The 19,772-nt window shown below is 31.0% G+C and overlaps 1 protein-coding gene across 4 annotated transcripts in view; it reads left to right on the forward strand.

Annotated features, from left to right (window-relative positions):
• LOC124369821 (carbonic anhydrase 2-like) overlaps positions 1 to 19,772 on the forward strand; it is a 34,857-nt gene that overhangs the window by 2,515 nt on the left and 12,570 nt on the right. For 2 of the 4 annotated variants that reach the window (XM_046827940.1, XM_046827943.1), the window contains exons 2-3: positions 15,992 to 16,089; positions 18,626 to 18,664. In XM_046827940.1, the coding sequence (XP_046683896.1) occupies positions 16,053 to 16,089; positions 18,626 to 18,664 (76 nt within the window). In that variant the 5' untranslated portion in view covers positions 15,992 to 16,052. Of the gene's footprint in view, positions 1 to 15,321; positions 15,341 to 15,525; positions 15,546 to 15,991; positions 16,090 to 18,625; positions 18,665 to 19,772 lie in introns of those variants that run through there. The other 2 variants (XM_046827941.1, XM_046827942.1) reach the window with 2 other exon arrangements.

The following is a 19,772-nucleotide window of genomic DNA, read 5'->3' on the forward strand; positions in this document are numbered from 1 at the left end:
AGGTCGATTTACCACCCTCTTCTCACATGAGTTACTGAGTTGATGTGTTTTGGCCCCAAAACTTAAATTCTTGTGTTTCTGTAGTTGGGTAAAATCTTACCAAGTAAAGAAATAGACTGAGCATGTGCAAGCGGCAAGCAAATCCAAGTCAGAGTCAAGAACGTAGCCAGGAAAACATTTTGGGGGTCCAGATAATTGATAATTTCAAGTAGTGGACAGAAAGTAAAGCCCCATTTTGTCCCTTAAAAAGTTTTTGACCCGTTGACCATTTTTGAGAACGATCTTCCCATAGTACATGTCAGTAATACTGAATGTATTAGTAAATGTATTAAATAATAATAATCTTTTACTAAAAAAGTAATTGAAAAATTGGGACGGGTTCCGGACCCCCTCACTGGTTACGTCCTTGGTCCCAGAAGTTTCACCAATGTGGAGTGGGGAGGAAATGCCTAATTCATCCACTACTAAGCATCATGCCCCACTATTTTACTAATTTCACTACTGAATATTATTACAGTATACTAATATTATATTATACTTGTCAAAACTGGTAGTCCATGTAAAAAATAATAAAAACAAATTTACTGTACTTCAATATTTTATTCGAACAACTGATTTGTAAACTTTTAATGTATTTTAAATTTGTTTGATTCAGAATCGGAATTTATAAAATATATACACTTCTTTTTTTCATTAACATTACATAAAGATAAAGTATTACCACTATAATATCATTCCTCCTTCAACAGATTTGTTTTGGAATCAGTATTTCATTTAAATAATAATTACTAGCATAGTTATAAAATTAGTATACACAGATTTTATATTCAATTTAAATGACTAATATAAGTATGAAAAAAAACAAATGCACAAAACTTGATGGGCTGGTTTGATAACAATTTAATAGACACAATTCTGGGTAGGTTGCATCACAGCGTAACCTGGGAGGCCGACTCACTTTTGGCAATGGCCCGCTTCTAAACCTGTTTGTAGTTAAATAATATACAGTTAATTAAAAAGTGAAGATTAAACAATTTTCAATCAGATCTTTTCCTGCAACTTCTATCTGAAAAATATCACCCGACTAAATAAGAAGAACTTCTCACAGAAGGATTTTTTGACTATTTTTGGTTAAGAAAAGTTTTAATACTAATGTTTATGATGTAGCCTATTCTAATAAAAACTAAAAGCAATCTCTATTAAAGTGCTTATTATCATTCAAATATACAACACTAAATATTTCAGAATATTGAACCAGTCTTAGACATAGGTTCAATATTTTCACCAATAAGGGGGTTCAGCTTCAATTTCTGTGATACCCTTTTCCTATGAGTTAACACTTTTTTTAGTTGTTCCTTATTGTGTTTTACAAAGTCAGCAATGCAGTATAGATTAGTCTAGATGTTTTATGATTGGGGTTTTTCATGTAAACAAAATTGTTATCTTCGAGGATAAAGATTTTCAGTCATATTATGTGTGTTATGAATATGACACAAAACAGTGTAACTAATCTCCATTTTTATATAATATTGAAAACAAAGCCTACAAATGAGTCTTGTTTATTTACTACATGAACAACTATCATGTGTTTTCTTATAAAATCCTGTAGGTCTTTCAAAAATTCCACTGAAGAAGTTTTAGTGTCACATCTAGGCACATTGTTATACGGGTTTAAAAAAAGTCCTGCTCAGGCTTCATAATTCCCGAACGATTACAGGTAAAGCAATAAAACTTGGTACATCATTACTACACCTATAAATCTACTTTTGGAAGTAACTACCATTTTACTTACGAGTCAGAAGGAAACCTTTAATTAGAGCTTAGGTCGAGTAGTAAATCAAATTAAAGGTCTCTATTAGTAGAGTACAATGCCACAAATCCGACCTGAAAAGGTTTACTAGGTGGTTTAATATTATTATCTTGGATCAAGTTGTGAAAGTTAAATTTAGTAAATGAATACTGGACTAAAGAAATAGTTTTTAAATTAGTTATTGACTCTTTACATCGAATAGAGGATGGTCTACAAGGAGTCCGGCAAATAATTTTAACATAAGCATAGCTCAAGCAAGATGTACATTATTTTAAATGAACAATATTTGATAGTTTTACAATGAAATATAAGTTAGTAATATTGCCAAAGACATTAAATCTGTGGAAAAAGGAATCATGAAACAGCTTTTACAGAAATATGAACAGGTATTTTTCATAACTCTGAATAGTAAATTGTCAGGATATATTTATACAGGGTATTCACAACAGAGTGTCACAAACTTCTGTTGTTTAAAAATTATAGTGTGATTTGCTTTAGTGTTAACAAAATGGTGCCTGTTGAAAATCTTTAAAGTTAAATAACAAAAAAAAACCAGTATATTTTAAAAATGTATTAGATATCAGCTATTTAGTAGTTTTCATAAAAATTCCAATGGTACCTCTTTCAACAAAATCAATCAACTCATAAGTAAGCAACTCACTTTAGAGGCATGCTTGCCAGGCCAAGAGTAACAAAGATTTTGTCAGTTGAAAGATATCAGCTGTTTTGAATCAGTTATAAAAAATTTACAAAATGTTAACCACTATGAAATATTTATAATAATTTTTGTTGATATTTTTAAACTACATGTGTATGTGTATAGTTTGAGTAATCAAGCCTTTCATGTAAGAACCATATGTTGAAAACCAAATAATAAACAACAAACCTGGTTTCTTAAATAATTTTTACTTTAGTGGATGTATTTATTTGTTTCACTGGAGAGGAGATTAATTTCAAATTGTCAAATATAACTTCAGGAGATTTTTAGATAGTAAAAAAACAACTTTGTTGTTTATATTGGATTAATGTTTTTGAAAGAAACATGTGATTTGTTAGTGTAAATAACATAATTTAATTATCATTACATAAAGATAGACTTCCAAGGTAGATGAGATAAGTTCAAGCGAAAAACGTTAAAGTAAACAGAAAGATAAGAAACACATGGTATATGTCAAGAAGTTAAACAGCTATAATTCATAGAGTAACACATCAGTGATGATATCACAAGTACATTAAAGAACAGTAGATTTATGTATTGTATATGTGTATGCAACTTGTATACATCAGTTGAATTTATTCAAATCAACAATACAGTACTCTGCATATTATAAAACATCAAACATTCCTTAAATGTTTATACGTAGGCTTCAGAACTGCATTGAAATGATATATTACATTCATTACTGTAATTGTTACTTTGTCAATTGCACTGAATGTTTAAAGAAAATAAATATTCATTACACAGTACTATTAAACAGCACAAGGATTGGAATACAGTTTCAGGGGCAGATTTAGCTTAAAGTTGGGGAAGAATCACTACCAAGGGGATCTGGAAGTTTTGGAAAATCCGCCATAGAATGGGAGGGTCTGAGATCCCTTCTCTAGAAAATTAAAAAGAATACACATCTTTACTTACTTAAGAGTCTAAAATGTATTTTTTTATGAAACAAAACTAAAAATATATATATATTTGGGGAGGGGTCTTGTCCCCTGTGACTCCCCCTCCAAGAATCAAGAATCAAGAATTTTATTGCCATTGACAATTTACATTGAATAGGCAAAGTCAACCTAGTTTGTAGTTATATAAATATTGCAAGAATAATAACGAGAAAGTACAGAATGAGAATCATTATAAATATAACTATTACGAAACAGTGAACCTAGACATCCCTTTGATAGTTTATAGATATATATAAAAAAGAGAGAGAAAAAAAAATTATTATAATAGTAACAATAAAATATAAAATTCAATCTTAGGCACAGTAAATTAAGTTATTTAGTTAAAATTGAACATCTATGTTACAATTTAAAAATTCATTTATATTATAAAATGGGTTTTGAAGAAGCCAATTGTATATTTTATGTTTAAAAGGTCTAAAACTAACAGACTTTGCACCATCAGGCAGCCTATTGAAAAAATTAATACAATTTAGCTTGAAAGAGGTGCCAGTTTTAGCCAGTCTATGAGGAAGTATATTGAGTTTATTCCCCCCTCTAGTGTTATAATGATGAATATTATTCCTAATTGGAAAATTCTGTAGGTTTGATTTAGTGTATAATAGTACTTGAAAAATATACAAATTGACAACTGTGGGAATCTTAAGTTCAATGAAAAGTGGCTTACAGTGATCTAGTGAACCAACTCCTGCAATATTACGAACTACCTTTTTCTGTAATAAAAGAATATTATTTATATGGGGAGAATGGCCCCAAGCTAGTATACCATATAGTATATGTGATTGAAACAGACCGAAATATGACATTCTTAAATATTCTAAGCTTACAAAGTTTTTCAATTTCCATAGTAGATAATTAACTCTTGATATTTTTTTACAAACTGTTTCGATATGCAGGGACCATTGTAACTTAGAATCTATATAAAATCCCAGAAGCTTAACAGATTCCAGATTAATTTCTTGTTTAAGGCTTAAAGTTAGGTATTGTGTTTTTTCAGGATTAGAAGATAATTTATTAGAAGAAAACCAGGAAAGAGCCTGCTCTTCTGCTAGTTCAGTAATCTGTTTTAAGTAATTAAGATCGTTGTGACGGGCCACTAAAGTGGTGTCATCAGCATAAATAATGGAATGAACATTTAAATTTTGAGGTAGATCATTTATATATACTAGAAAAAAGAAAGGTCCGAGAACTGAGCCTTGAGGCACGCCTTTCTCGACAGGCTTTACAGTTGAACATTTATTTTTTATTGAAACAAATTGACTCCTACTGAATAGATAAGATTGAATTATTTTTAAGGAGTTATCCTCGATGCCATAAAATTTGAGTTTATTTAGCAGAATATTAAATGGAACGCTATCAAACGCTTTAGTAAGGTCACATAAAACTATAGAAACTGACTCTTTTTTTTTCTAAAGCGTCCAAAGATAAATCAATTAAATTAAGTACTGCAGAGGTGGTAGATTTACCCTGCCGAAAACCATGTTGATTTGTGGAAAGTAAATTATTTGATTCAAAAAAAATAACTAAGCTGGTTGTACATTAGTGATTCAAATATTTTTGAAAATATAGGAATAATTGAAATAGGTCTGTAATTTTGGGGCAAGTTTTTATCTCCTTTTTTGTAAACTGGGGTTATTTTTGAAATTTTGAGCGAGGGTGCAAAATATCCCTCACACAGGCATTTGTTGAAAACAAAAGCAAGTGGTTCACTAATCAGATGAATTGTTTGTTTAATGATAGAATTAGAAAGCCAATAATAATCTGTTGATTTTGAATTTGAGAATTTTGAAACCACTTTTATTACATCAGATGAAGATATTTCTGACCAAGTGAACGACAGTTGATTTCCTGCCGTATTTCCCAATAGTTGTTCTGGATTGTTGGGGCTTTGATCTATTCTGTTAGATAACTGATTAATAGAGTCCAGAAAAAAAGTATTTAATTCATCTGGATCAAGATTGACCTCACTACTATGGGTTGGAGAATATTCATTGCTGATCACCTTCCACGCTGCCTTGCAGGGGTTAGTGGAATTTCCAATATACTCCTCAACTGCTAATCTTTTTGCTTGCTCCAATTCTTTATGGTAAATTCTTTTTTGCTGTAAGTAAATGTTATAGGCAGTCTGATAGTGCTCAGACCCCCGCTTAAGTGAATTTTTGTAAATTGTATAGAGAGTTAACATTTTAGTTTTTGTTTCTCTCAAGGCAGGAGTATACCAATCTACCAGTTTAGACCCTTTAGAGCTAGTTTTGTTAGAAATTTTAATTAAAGGAGAGCAAAAGTGCCATAGATTTACATAGGTCTTAAAAAAATTGTCAAATAGAGTTTGTACATTAATTTTGTTCAGTTGAAAATCATTTATCATCTGCCAATTTTCTCTTTCTAAACTAGATTTAAACAAATCAAAATGTTCTTTTTTTTGTAATCTAACATATTTGAATCCAGATTGGTTTTGAGTTCCTGAAGGGCTCACAACCAAATACATGTAAAATAAAAGTGGTACATGATCTGAAAAACAGTGGTCTCCAAGAGTGATGTCATATAAGTTCCTATTAAAATTAACAATAATATTATCGATACAAGAGTTTAAGCGAGTCGGTTGATTATTACAAGGGAAAAGGTTTAATGCTCTGAGAAGGTTTAAAAATCTTAAGGAAACTGCATTAATTTTACTTTTGTTACCCATTTCTATATTAAAATCACCAGCTACGATGAGTTTTTGATTATGCTTTTGTAACTTTTTTACAGAATTTTCAAAACTATTGAGAAAACTGTCGACATCACCACTCGGAGACCTATATATGCTAAATATAACGACATTTGCTTCCAATAATTTAATACAACAGCATTCAAAGTGTGTCTCAGAGTAAAATGTTGATACATCTACAATATTATATTTAATAGAATTTAAAATGTAAATACCTACACCTCCATTTTTTCTTACTTTTCTGCACACAACATGAGCAGGTATAAAATTTTTTGGAACAAACAGATTTATTTGATTATCTTCCAACCAATGCTCTGATATGCACATTAAATTTAATTTCTTTTCTTGACATAAATCTTCTATTTCTAAAATTTTGTTCCTTATACAACAAACATTTATTTGCATAAGCCTAAAAAACAGTCCTTTTGATTACTTTGTTGTTGTACATGGGAAGAGATAGTTGTGGTTGGTGGAGGAGTGTTTGAGGGAGTGACAGTTGTAGGAGCAGAGATTTGTGGAGTGTTGGCTGTTGTAGTGGAAATTTGAGGAGTGTTATCTGATACAGTAGTGGGTGGTGGAGTGGTGTTAAGTAAACAAATTGAACGTGAGTTGATATTTTTTGATTTCAACACTTTATCACTGCTCTGCTTTAGCACTTTCACTGAACCTGACTTGACAGCTGCACTGTATGTTTGATGGCCAGGAGTAACCCTAGGGCTGACAGGGCTCTGCTGCAGATCTATTGCTGAGCTGGAATCCTCTTCTTTTGAATTTTGATAGATTAGGTCTTCTAGTTCTTTCACAAAATCTGGATGAGACATTCCATTTCTCAAAGTACGAAATGATTTCTGGTAATATGAGACAATGGTGACTGTGGCTTTTGTGACTTGCTGAAATTTACGGACATTTCTAATGAAGTGATCTGTATTAACTTTGTCTCTAACACAGCCTATGGGAGAGCATATCAAGTGCTTTAGATTTTTCTTCTTGAACTCTGTAGTTAGATCTGAAAAGGCTGCATCATAATCGTGTAGGATGGGTTTTCCAAAATAATTTTGTTTTGTAATGAGACTAAATACTGTAACACCTTCATTACATTCTTGAACTGCCAGATGTTTACTACGACGATGCCAGGGTGTAGGTTTTCCAAAGATTTTCTTAAAGACCACAGCAACCCCAGCTGTCATGTGACGAGGATGGTGGAAATCCGCCGAGATGCTGTGAGCTATTCCTGTGCTTTTGTTGTTCTTAGCATGCCAGATGACTTTCGCCATGTGGGTCTCAGTAACCCTTATAGGCGATGTGGGCAAGTCTTCCCATTCGGATGTCGATTCCTCTTGAAAACTTGAAGGTGAAGAGTTAATTAGAGTTACTTTGTTGGTCACATTAGTGCTTGATTTTTGTAGACAATCTATTATCATATATGCTAATTTCTTTTTTCCTTTAAAGTTAAGGTGCAGACCATGAGTGGTGAAATTGTCTCTTTCAAATAAGCCTAGGTCAAGAAGAGTGACATTTTTCATTCTGGTTACAAGCTCTTTTATATAACTATTAACCTGAGCTATGTCATAGTGCAGCGAATCATCAGGATGCACATCAAAGCGAGGAGGTATTGTTGTAACGTATACAGGTCTGGATTCACTGAGAGATTTGAGCATATGTTCCATTGTTTTGTAAATGGGTTCTGGGCGTTTACTTTTCATATCATTTGTTCCTGCCAGCAGAATCAAAGGTCGGTTGAGTGATATAGAAGCTTGATTGTAGATTTGTTCAAAATTGGCTCCAGATTTAACAAGTCCGTCCATATAGATCAGACCCTTACTGCACCTCCCTACAATCTCTGGCAACCCTTTACCCTGGCTATCAGCAAAGAGGTCAACTTTAATTTGCACCTTTTTACTACCATCAGGTAAGCTACAATCTCTTCTTTTTTTAGGATTGCATTTAACACCTGGAAAGCAATCTTCGAATTGAGTGAATTTCTTTAATTGATGGTTCTCAAAACAGCCCTTATGCATCATGTCAGCAACCATTTGCGAATCAGCCAACATATCTTTGGAGTTGCAAAGCATGAAGGCTAATTGGGCTCGTTTTGTTTTTATGTCACAGGGTTTTATGCCAGCAAGCTGTTGTGATAACTGTTCCGTGTTAATATCAAAAGAACTGATTTTTATTTTATTTATTAGAACATCTGTATATAATAATAAGTGGACTCCACAGTCATTTGGGGTTGTTTGCATCGGTACTTCCACAATTTCCACAGACAAAGGTTCCTTAGAATTAAGGTGATTCCTGATTTTAGCAGCAACCTTTTTTGCATGTGACAAGTTGTAAGTCTTACTCATACTAGAGTCAAAATAGAAAAATTTGTGGTAGCTGCTAACATAAAGCAGTAAGCTCCAATGTGACCCTAAATCAGCATTGGTGAGATTCATACAGTCATTTATGGGGATAAAAACATAATCAGTATTTTGCTCAATAAGTGGTACTAGGAATTCTCCAAAATCTTCTGAACACTTAATAGCCTGTGCCACAGCAGGACTCATCAAATAGACACGTTTGTCTGTATCTGTATTTAAAACTGTAGACAGTAGTATGTTAAAATATTTGTGAATTATATCATCAGTCAACCAAGCATTATCCAACACCGCTAAGGCGAGGGAAAAATTGTCATTTGTATTTGTATTTGTAGTTGTGCTGTCAAAGGATTGGGGCGATGACTCAGGCTCCCCCCCCCCCCCACATTAAATCCTTCACTGTACAGCTGCAATGTTATCATTTGGTTTCATTAGTGGCCTATCTCAGTTATGAAAAGTACAGAACATATTAATTTTTTAATGTCAGCTCTTTTCTATTATTTAATTATAAACTGTGTGTTCGAACAAAAAAAAAACAAAAAGAAATTTTTATTTAGTACAGTAATGAAACACAAAATACTGAAGCCTAAAAGTTCAAATATTGTTAAATAGTAGACTGTACTTATTCCCTTACAAAAATATAATTTTAAGAGGTTTTAAATTATTTATTTCCTGGTCATGCTAGGACCTCTGGCTTCACTTTCCCAGTGCAAGATCTTGAACCTGGAGTATAGCACTTGAATTTATTTCCCGTTACCAATAAATAATTCATGGGAATTGGCTTACTAAAAGAGTTCATTTCTAATTGGTTTATACCTGTCCAGTAGAATCTAAACTGGGTGAAACAAAAACTAATATCAATCAGTCCAAGACAAATTCATTATTACATTAACATCAGGTACAATAGTACTGTTTTAAAATCCACAGTAAGAAGTTTATTACATGAATAAGTAACAAAATAGTAATAGCTATGGTAATAACTATAATAATAAATATATTCTACTCTTTATACTGTCAAGAACTTTTTCCAGGGTGTAAACAAGGTAGTCTTTAGACTATGAAATAATTAAGTTCTTTTTTAGCCAGTTTCTAGATAGGTTTCTGAGGTTTTTTGTTAGTAATATTTCTTGTTTTGAACCAGTATCCAGTATATGAGGTGCCTAGAATCAAAACCCGCCAAGTCCAGATTTTTTCGAAATTGAGTTTGATATTGTTTCTTATAGATTTTTCCTTGCTGGATTCAATTCAACTGTTATTTTCTATCAAACCCTGCCACATCCTAGTGTATTTTGAAGTCAAAGTTGAGGCTTAGTTGCAATATCCGCCAAGTCCAAACGCAGTTTCACCATTGTTAGTTTCAAAATCTGCCAAGTCCACAACGGCCAATAGGAGCACCTGGTTTTGTCATGTGACTACCCGGCGACTACCCATTATCCTCTGTGAGTTGTTTGATTTTCCTGTTTTATTTTTCTCATTGTGAGTATCCTGTCTCTTTTGAAAACACGTGGATTATTGTGATTATAGTTTTGTTTTTATAATAATTAGTGTATTAAATAATATTTTGTGATTGTTAATAAATACTAAATAGAATGTTGAATCACAAATGTTGATATGTCTCACATAAGCCCAAAAACCATCAACAAGGGGGGTTGGCCTTAAATCTGCAAAGGTAAAGGATGTTGCCAGACTGCTCGCAAAGCACTTTGGAGAAGACTGGAGAAGCCACGAGATGCTAAAATTTTATCGCAATTTAGAAAACCAAGAAGCTGAAGGTCACAACAATGAAGAAGATGAAAACATTATTGTTGATGAGGAAATTGATACAGAAATATTGTTACAGTAAAACAATAAAGACTGTGTTTACTTTTGAAAAAAAACATTAAATTTTTTTACGTGCATTTGCAATTTTTTGTAATAATTATAACCAATATTTTTACTTAAGATTTGTTTTATTAAGCCTATACCTAATTAAAGTGTAAACAAAGTAAACTTTACCATAAGTAAAGTTTACTTATGGTAAAGTAAACTTTACCATATCAAATCCCTCCAAGTCCCAATCTTAGAATCAAAATCCGCCAGATCCAAATATTGATTTAATATTTTTATAAATTTTTATGAAACTATTGTAGGGATTTTGATCATACATTGTCACTATATTAAAATAAAAATTATGTAATTTTTGTAACAAAAATTGGTTAGTTCTTATGATTATTCTGTTTGTGGCAGTTTTCTCCACTTTTCCGAAAATTTTTTGAGATGGACTTGGCGAGTTTTGATTCTAGGCACCTCATATGCAAACTTTTTTCTACAGTTGGAGCAAAATTTATCTTACATTTCCTTTAATAGTAAGTTTTATAGCTAAGGGCTTTTTTCATCTTCTAGGCTTGAGATCCATTGGATACAGTTAACAGCATAAATGCCTGTACCATTTTTCTGCAGATTTGTGCATACTCTATTAATGAAAGGTCGCTGTTTGTAATAACTCCTAGAAACTTTATCTAATTGACTAGTGATATCCAAGGAATGCTATAGATTCAGTGTTTCTTTCTTCTGAAATATACTTGAGTTGTTTTTTCAGGATTAAATTCTAAGTCATTAAGTTTTCTATAGCTGAGAGCAGTTTTACAGCAATGCCAAGGAGTTGTAATAGAGTTATTCTGTCGTCACATTGATGAATAGGTAGTACCACTTTGACACATTACATAATTAATACAAAGTTTTGGATGAATGATGAAAAGTAATTATTGAGCAGGATAAACAATGCAGGTCCTGGCATTGATCTCTGAGGAACTATGATTCCTTGAAGATTTTACCTGAATGTGATTGTGAGACTTGATATAATGCACTGTAACTCCATAACTTGAGATTTTATGTAGAATTTACTAATAAACCACTTATTCAAAATATCTAAAATATCAAAGGATAGCATTTAAACAAAATCAAGCTGCTACCTAAGCAATTAAAGTATTTTAGTCTAAAAATGAATCTGTAAGACATTTTTGTTACCAATGACGATAGCAAAATTGGTTGATTTGGTTACTTTGTCTAAGACTAATCTTAGAGATGTCTGTACAGAGGAAAAAGGGTCTTGAGAAAATTACTTATAAATAACTGCTGTTAGAAATGTCCCAGCAAAAGTTGATATAAATATCTACAAAATAAGGTTTTGTGCATTCACTGGAAAATCTAATCTCTAGTTTGTAGGTAGTGTGTTATATAGCTGTTGGATAGTCAGTAGCACTATCTTAAAGGATTCTTTCTGGTATCAGGATGGCAAAAATGTGAGCAACTTTAGTGTGGATGATACTTTATTACACTTTTTATTTAATCAACAATAACACACATTCATATTGTTAGTTAAAATACACATCTTGTTCGTTAATGAAAATAGAAGTGAGACAATTAAGTTAAATGTCAGTAGCAGATGCGATTTACCACCCAGCAAACCAAACCCCAGAATGGCAACCATGATGGGGTATAGAGACCACTTGCCTCAAAGTTCAACTTAGCAAAATATAGCAAATGCAAGGTTAAATATGCTAAAGAGCTTGAGAGTCAGAGCGTGTTTTGGGGTCTCCTGAGTGTTTATATCCTGGGTGAACTCGCTGTGAGCCTGGAGCACCCACCAATAACTTCAGCTCCCATTCCATTGGTGGAGTTTGCAGACTCTGTGTGCCAAAAAATGTGTTGGTTCTAAGCCTTGATTGGGCCATTAGCTGACCCCTTTCGGTTAACCAAAATCCTCACTTTTGATCAAATCCAATCAAATATTCTTCATATAGAAATCCTAATCTGTAGGCGTGCTAAAGCTTTCAAATGCCAACACCAGCCGGTTTGGAATAAATTTGGCAACTTATTCCTATGGAATATTTCTGATATTCAAACTTGATATCTTCCTTCAATAAATATTATTTCATAACCTATAACATCAGACATATTTACCTTAGGCTGAAGGCTTATACTTTATATGTTCCATTTCACTACTTCAAAATGGTAATATACCCTGACCAACAGTGAGATGACTAAGGGGGGGGGGAGATGAGAAAGATAAAACTCCCCACCCAAGCCCCAAGAAATTTTAAATATATACATATAACAGCTCGATGGGGTGAAATTCATCTTAATTTAGTAAACACTATTTCTCATTTGATAACTGGACCTCAGTGAAATTATTAGTCAGTCACTGCTCTTCTCTTGGCAATCTCAAATATGCAGAACTCAAACCACTTTAAAAGAAAGGAGATATCAAAAATTAAAAAAAAACTATAGGCTAATCTGAGTCCTACCGTCTCTGTCAACAGTATTTTAAAAGGCTGCATTTCTTCAAATTTCTAGATTTCTTGAGTCAACAACATTAATCCTGCATCTGGCAGTTGAAATTCCTATAATGGCAGACACTATATTGCTAGTTGTACTTACCTTCATTCAATCCTATATAGAAAGTTTATTATTGAAATAAAGTGTAGACTATCATATATATATTACAGTATAAACCCTGGAACATTGTTGTGCAGTTGAAATAATTTTTTTACGAAAATTTAGTGATATCTTTTTCATTACAACTAGAAAAAATAAAATATCCAAAAGTAAAGCTTTATAAAAAATAGAAATAATTTGTTTTATTACGTTTCAAAATATACAAAATGTTTCATGGAAGGTTTTTTATAGAAAACAAAGAAAATTCTAATTTTCTTAAGCGTTATAAATTTTTTGGGGTAAATATTGAAATATTGTCTTTTTACCAAAAATGACATATTCCACATTCTACGTCTTCAGATATTTTATTTATGCTTATTATATCCGTGAAACATCCGGATTAATGTAATATAATATTTGTCTTACTTAAATCGTATTTTCGATACCAAAAGTATGATCAAAAATATGACTGCAAAGTCAACTAGTGACTAGTCGTCTAACATGGAAAAACATTTGTTAGTGACTAGTCGCTAGACGTCTAACAGATGGAGGGTTAACGAACAATTTGGGTTTAGGAAAGGACAAAACACCATAGGAGCAACTTCAAATTTATGTGACAACATTTTTAGGGCTTTAGATGGATAACAGACCACAATTGGTGTGTTCTGCGATCTTTCCAAGGCTTTTGACTTTCTCAACAATAGTATTCTTCTTGAAAAGTTATCTGTTTACAACTTTTTTAATAAGGCAATAAGATAGGTAAGATCTCATTTGGAAAACAATGTCAGCAAACTTTTATTACAAAAAATTAAAAAAGAAAGTCAAGATGAAAGGGAATCAAAATTAAGTATCTCAAGGATCCATTTTGGTACCTTTTTTATTTTGCTTTACGTTTATGATTTGCCGAAAAATGTTTCTTACAATTTAATATTATATGTAGATGAAACAACAGCAAATACAAAAGCCAATTGTGGTAAGGAACTGGACGTAAATGTAAGGTAAAGTAAGCTCTAATTAAAATAATGGATTAAAATTGAACCAGAAAAAAACGATTAATATAATTAAGTACAACTCAAAGCTAGGATGTTTTAATACAATCATGTATCATTGTCAAAAGAATAAAACATTTGTGCCAATAGAAATAAGACACAAACTTTGTAATGTAATAAATGTATTGAAAGTGTCTTTTAAAGGTTGAATTCAGCTTGTTTCCAAATAATGATTTTAAGGGATGCTGTAGATTTAAAAAGCAAGAATTGTGATTTATTGCCCATATTTTTTTATGTTGTACAATAAAGGATTTAATTTTGGAGTACAGTGTCAGATACCAGAAGTATTTTTTAAATAAAAAGAAATTTTTTCGGAGGATCTTCCTGAAGATTGTCTTGGAAACAGAAGTTTAAAGAGCTTGAAATATATCAGTTCCGAACTAGTGCATTTTAAAAGTTTCATTGTTGGTGCAGGCAAACTACAATAAAATCTGTAACCAAATTGGCCATGGGTACAATACCGGACATAAAAATAATTTTTAATAACCCATAAATTACACCACATTAATTGAAAAAAACACCAACTTTATCTTAGGTGTTGGACTTTGTATATGAGTTCAAACCTAGTGCAGGTTCAGATCCTGTTTGTGAATATCATTACACAAACCAGCACACTGTTGAATCTAATGGTGGTTTTTTTGTAGTTAAATTTTGGTCACCACAACACCAGTGCTGCTGGCCGTGTACTGTACCGATATTTCCCCTTATTCTCTTTGAACAGGCCAGTGTCCCATAAGAACAGGCTAAAAAGTGGAACGATTCCTCTGGAATGTCTATATTCATTTATAGAAAAAGAATAGAGGTTTGGACTGAACAGTTAAACTTTTTTAATTCTAAATAACAACTGTTCTGATTCAAGTATTCTAACCCAACACACAGGCCCACTCATCTTCTAACCACTGACGCAATTAAACCTATCTGAATGGTTTTAGTGCTGGTTTTATGTTCTAGTGGAAGTAATGAATATGTCTATAATAAATCTTAAGTCTTCACATATATTTTATTTGAATTTTATAAACAGAAAACACCTGAAACATAAATCAACATCAAAGTTATTGAAAAAAGATGTACCTCACAGATGGTTTTATTATTTTTCCTTAACAGTATGAGAGGACTCCCTCTAAGAGCAAATAAGTAAAATCAAGTAAATAATTTTGTCTAAATAAACCTCTGTTCTATCTGAAGTATTGTTTATGAGAGTGCTTAAACCTGTATCTCAAAGAGTATCAATAATGAGTACTAGTGTTGTTATTGAGTTCCCACTTCACACAGTCAATAAAACTTGTTTGTCAAAAAAGATATATTCATGTATTGATGAACAGTGAGTACAAGTTTTGCTGTCTTAGAGGGTTAGCAGTTTTTATAAGGATTTCCATATAATTTCCATTTGCTGTAAGGCTCTGTGCTCTATCACAAAGCTGATACTCTAGTTATTATTCTCTCTAATGCAATTAATAACTTCTTTTGCTGCAAATTTTGTATTGTGTCTATGTGTTATATACAAAATAATCAAGACACTAATAAATGTAAGGTAAAGGTTTGTGAATTTGTTTAGAACTGTGCAATTGATTTCATTTTCAAAGCCTGCTAATTTTTAAAAATAAAAAAGTCAATAAATTTACCAGAATAATGTATAATCATATTAAAAGTCATATTTTGAAAAACCTAGAGACACATTTATGGTCCAAGGCCAACAAGTAGGTGCTAATATGGGTACTAATGAAGCCCTTATGATTGTCACTTGTCTTATAAATCTTGAGAACTCCACAACTGCCTGTTACTTGAACCAATTTATGTGATTTTCATTTTCTACGATCCCAATAAATTAAAATTTAATGAAATAAACATTTTTTGCTGCACATTTATTTTATCAAATTTCTGTGGTGTTGTAAAATCTATAGTAGATGTGTAAAATAGTTTAATTTGACAAGTACCAATTTTGTGAAGCTGGGTCATCGTGTATACTTTTCAGAGCCTCGACCTATGAGAGCAAAGCAACCGAAAGAATTCCAGTCAGTTGATTACAAATTACAATGCTTCTTTCAGGAATCTTCCTTTTATTTCTGTCAGGTAAACTGATTTAATAATATAAGTTACTATATTCTTATTGTTCTAGATCTAAATTATTTTTATTTTGTTAATGACAACTTATCATATCAAAAAGATATTATACATTGTATAATAATTTAACTGGGTGTTCCATTCCAATAACAGAATTCATAAAATACAACAAAAATAAAAATATCAAGTAAATTAGTTTTTTTAATTTATTACTGAAGAATACTTTACTTGTTTTGATTTTTTATCAAAGTTGCATTAAAGTGAAAAAATTTATTACAAATTAAATAAGTATGGTAAGTAAATGGAAACAGGGAGTTCTATTTCTGTAGAAATTAGTACACAAACATACAACTAAACATTAAATGTTTGCCACAATGTACTCAGACTTGACAAATACAGCATATATTCAAAGTTTGATTTCTGTAGTGTTAAAGAAATAATCTTTATTTATTAAAAGCAATGCGGATAGAAGTAGGTAAGGCTAAGCATTTTATAAAAATAAATTTAAATGACATTTTTCTTATTTTTTATGATTAATCATATTCAAAAATATAAAGTGATTTAGAGACATATTATCAGGTGATTTAGAGACATATTATCAGATGATTTAGAGACATATTATCAGGTGATTTCAGAGATTGTTTCTGTGAGTTATTTATTTTCTACATTCATATGTTTTTAATGAGCTTCACTTTATGACTATCTGTATTGCATTGTTTTTTTACAGTTCTTTTACGAAAAAATTAAGAATTAATTAAATTAAATTAAAGTAAGAAGAATTAAATTAAATATCAATATTTTAATGGTGTATGTATTTAAAACAAAAACTATAATTATATTCATATACTATATAGACGTTTTGAGTGGTAGCCATTTAAAAGTAGTCAAAAAGTCCTTGTTTGGGTTTTGTAATGGCTTTTCAATATTTACTGTGGATTTATAATTACCATTCCAGAGCTGATTTATGTGATATACATTTTATTTATGGTGTTGGTAACGGTAATACCACTTAATCAAGACTATACTTCACCTTAACCTTAAATACCAAGTACATTCAGAAAAAATGTTATGGTACTTAAGGTTGTCGAGACGTGAATGATTTGGGGCTCAATGGAAATTACAGTTTTTTACTGGTCCATGGGAAACCCTGCATTATTATCCAATTTGTTAATGTTTTCTAATTTCCAATAAAATTTTCATTCATTCATTTAAAATTTTTGAAGTAGTTCTTATAAAATGTCATTTACAGATAAAGTTGACATGTTTTGGCGACTTTGATTATTGTCAAAACATATTTAAACTAGACAAATTCAAAGTTGCACTTTCAAACAAACATTTGAATACAAGAACTAGTGTTTGTCTATTTATATGAGTGCTTTTGAACTTACATGTTTTCCTACAATATAACCAAGTTCTCTATTCCAAACTAAACAAATGTAAGATAAGTACAGTTATAAATCAGCTATAATAGGTCTGAAGCATGTATGAAGAAAACATGCTCAGTGTATGGCCTTCACCAATTTCATAATTCTCTACAATATGGTTTCACAGGAGAGGTTTAAATAAATTAGAACAGATCACACCAGCAAACTTCAAACATTTTATGTAATTACATTTTATTTATCAAATAATTACTAACGGTTTTACTACATTTTTAACTTATCTTACTAGAGCATTTCTGAGACTAAATATTAAAATTCAGATGCTAACAAATACTTAACAGTTAATCTTTTTATGATTTTATTTTAAACTCTCCATGTTTGCCTACAAACTAATGGCTTTCATACATATACACCCAAAAATATTCTAACACTTTTCACACTAATATTTTATACTTGGCTCGGACACTTAAAGAGATAAAATAAATAAATGCTTACTTTGTTGTATTATAATTTTAAATCACAATGGTGTACGACATGATACATTAGTAAACAAAGTTTAATACCAAACAAAGATATCATGTACTGCTATGACATTCAATATGCACAATTTATGTTCAATTTTTTTTTATAAATTACAGCTTCACATTTATATTCTTTATTGAGTTTTTGTCCTATTAAATGTCATAATTTTAATGTTACACTTAACGTGTGTTGGTTTAGTTATTTTAAACTGATTTCCTTAAATTACATGCCATTAGATTTGTAATTCGATTTAACAAAAAGTTTTACTATTAAATGTTTACAAAATTCTTGTTTTTCAGATAGTTTTAAAGTGCTAAAATCTTTATATGAATGAGATTTAACTGTACAAATAGATACCAGTAAAATAAATATTTATACAGAATTGTATTTTCCTATATTTTGGTGTTCCTTACAAAAGATTTTTTTATTAAAGCACATATAGACGGCAAAAACAATGCACATTAAAAATAAATAAATGTTGAAACAATCTCTGAAATTACCTATTTATGAAACACTCTGTATTTTTGTACATAAATTTTACAGTTAATTTGTACTGATTAATTTAATGTAGTTAGCTATAAAATAATTAAAAATCATTCATTTGTATACCTCTATTTGAATTCATTTTTAGTTATTTTCAGGTGTAGTTATTGGTGATCATTTTGGATATTCAAGTGAATGTAAGTATATTCAATAAAAATATTAATGTTCTATATTCAAATTTGTTTGTAATTTTGAACTGAATTACAATTTTTATTATTTAAATTTAAACAGTACAGTAGTTTTAAATTTTATAAAAATGGTAGTAATAGTGTTAATTTACTACAACTATGTGACACTCAACCCATACATGGAAGGCATATATTAAGTAATTAATTGATGTTTCTAGACAATTTCTATAAAGTTCTATACATTTCTTTGTATGTCTGACTTAATGTAAGAACACCTGTGCTTTATTTTACAAGCTATATTTTTCAATTATATCTATATTTTTAGTTAAATTTTGAAGACGATCAGAATTATCTTCAAAATTTGACTCAAACCTTTCTTTTTATTATTTTAATGAGTATATTAAATATTCCTGCTCTTGGGTGTTTACTGAGCCAGGCAGAAACCTTTGTAATATATTTAATAGAGAAAAAGTAACGATTAAAAACATTTCTCATATTTCTGAAATGGTTCTCAAGATAATTTAAATTGGCTTTGTAACTGATAAAATTCCAAGACTATCTTTCTGACGATTATTGATGACAGACTTTCTTTTCAAGTCATACTGACTTCATTGCCAGGAGAATCAGAAGTGGTCTGTTTATTCTTCATAGACTGGTTGGCTATTGGATAGATAGGTCCTATGGATGCATATTGTCCCATATGTCTTATACTGTGGTGAACTGGAGATGGAGAGCACTGGATTTAAGAAATATGAACATTTTTAAACTCAGAAGAGGTCAATAAGAATTATCTCTGACGTTTTTCTTGAGGACTCCTGCAAAAACTTCTTCCGGCTCAATAACTTATTGACTTTCTCTTCAATAGAAATTCTCATATTTTTCCAAAACCATAACATTGTTTCCTATCCATTATGAAACGCTGACAATTTTACTCTACTACACTGGCAAACCTTCTTTTCAAAAAGAACATTTAGAATGATTTACAATTGTATCAAGCTGTACAATGCCCTCACACCATCTCTAAGTCAGGGACTAACACGGCTAAGTTTAGACAGTCATTGAAAACCTCATTGCTCATGAGGAATACTATTTTTTGTTGCACTTGAAATACTCAAAA

This window comes from Homalodisca vitripennis, chromosome X, assembly GCF_021130785.1.
Source record: "Homalodisca vitripennis isolate AUS2020 chromosome X, UT_GWSS_2.1, whole genome shotgun sequence".
NCBI classification, from domain to species: domain Eukaryota; kingdom Metazoa; phylum Arthropoda; class Insecta; order Hemiptera; family Cicadellidae; genus Homalodisca; species Homalodisca vitripennis.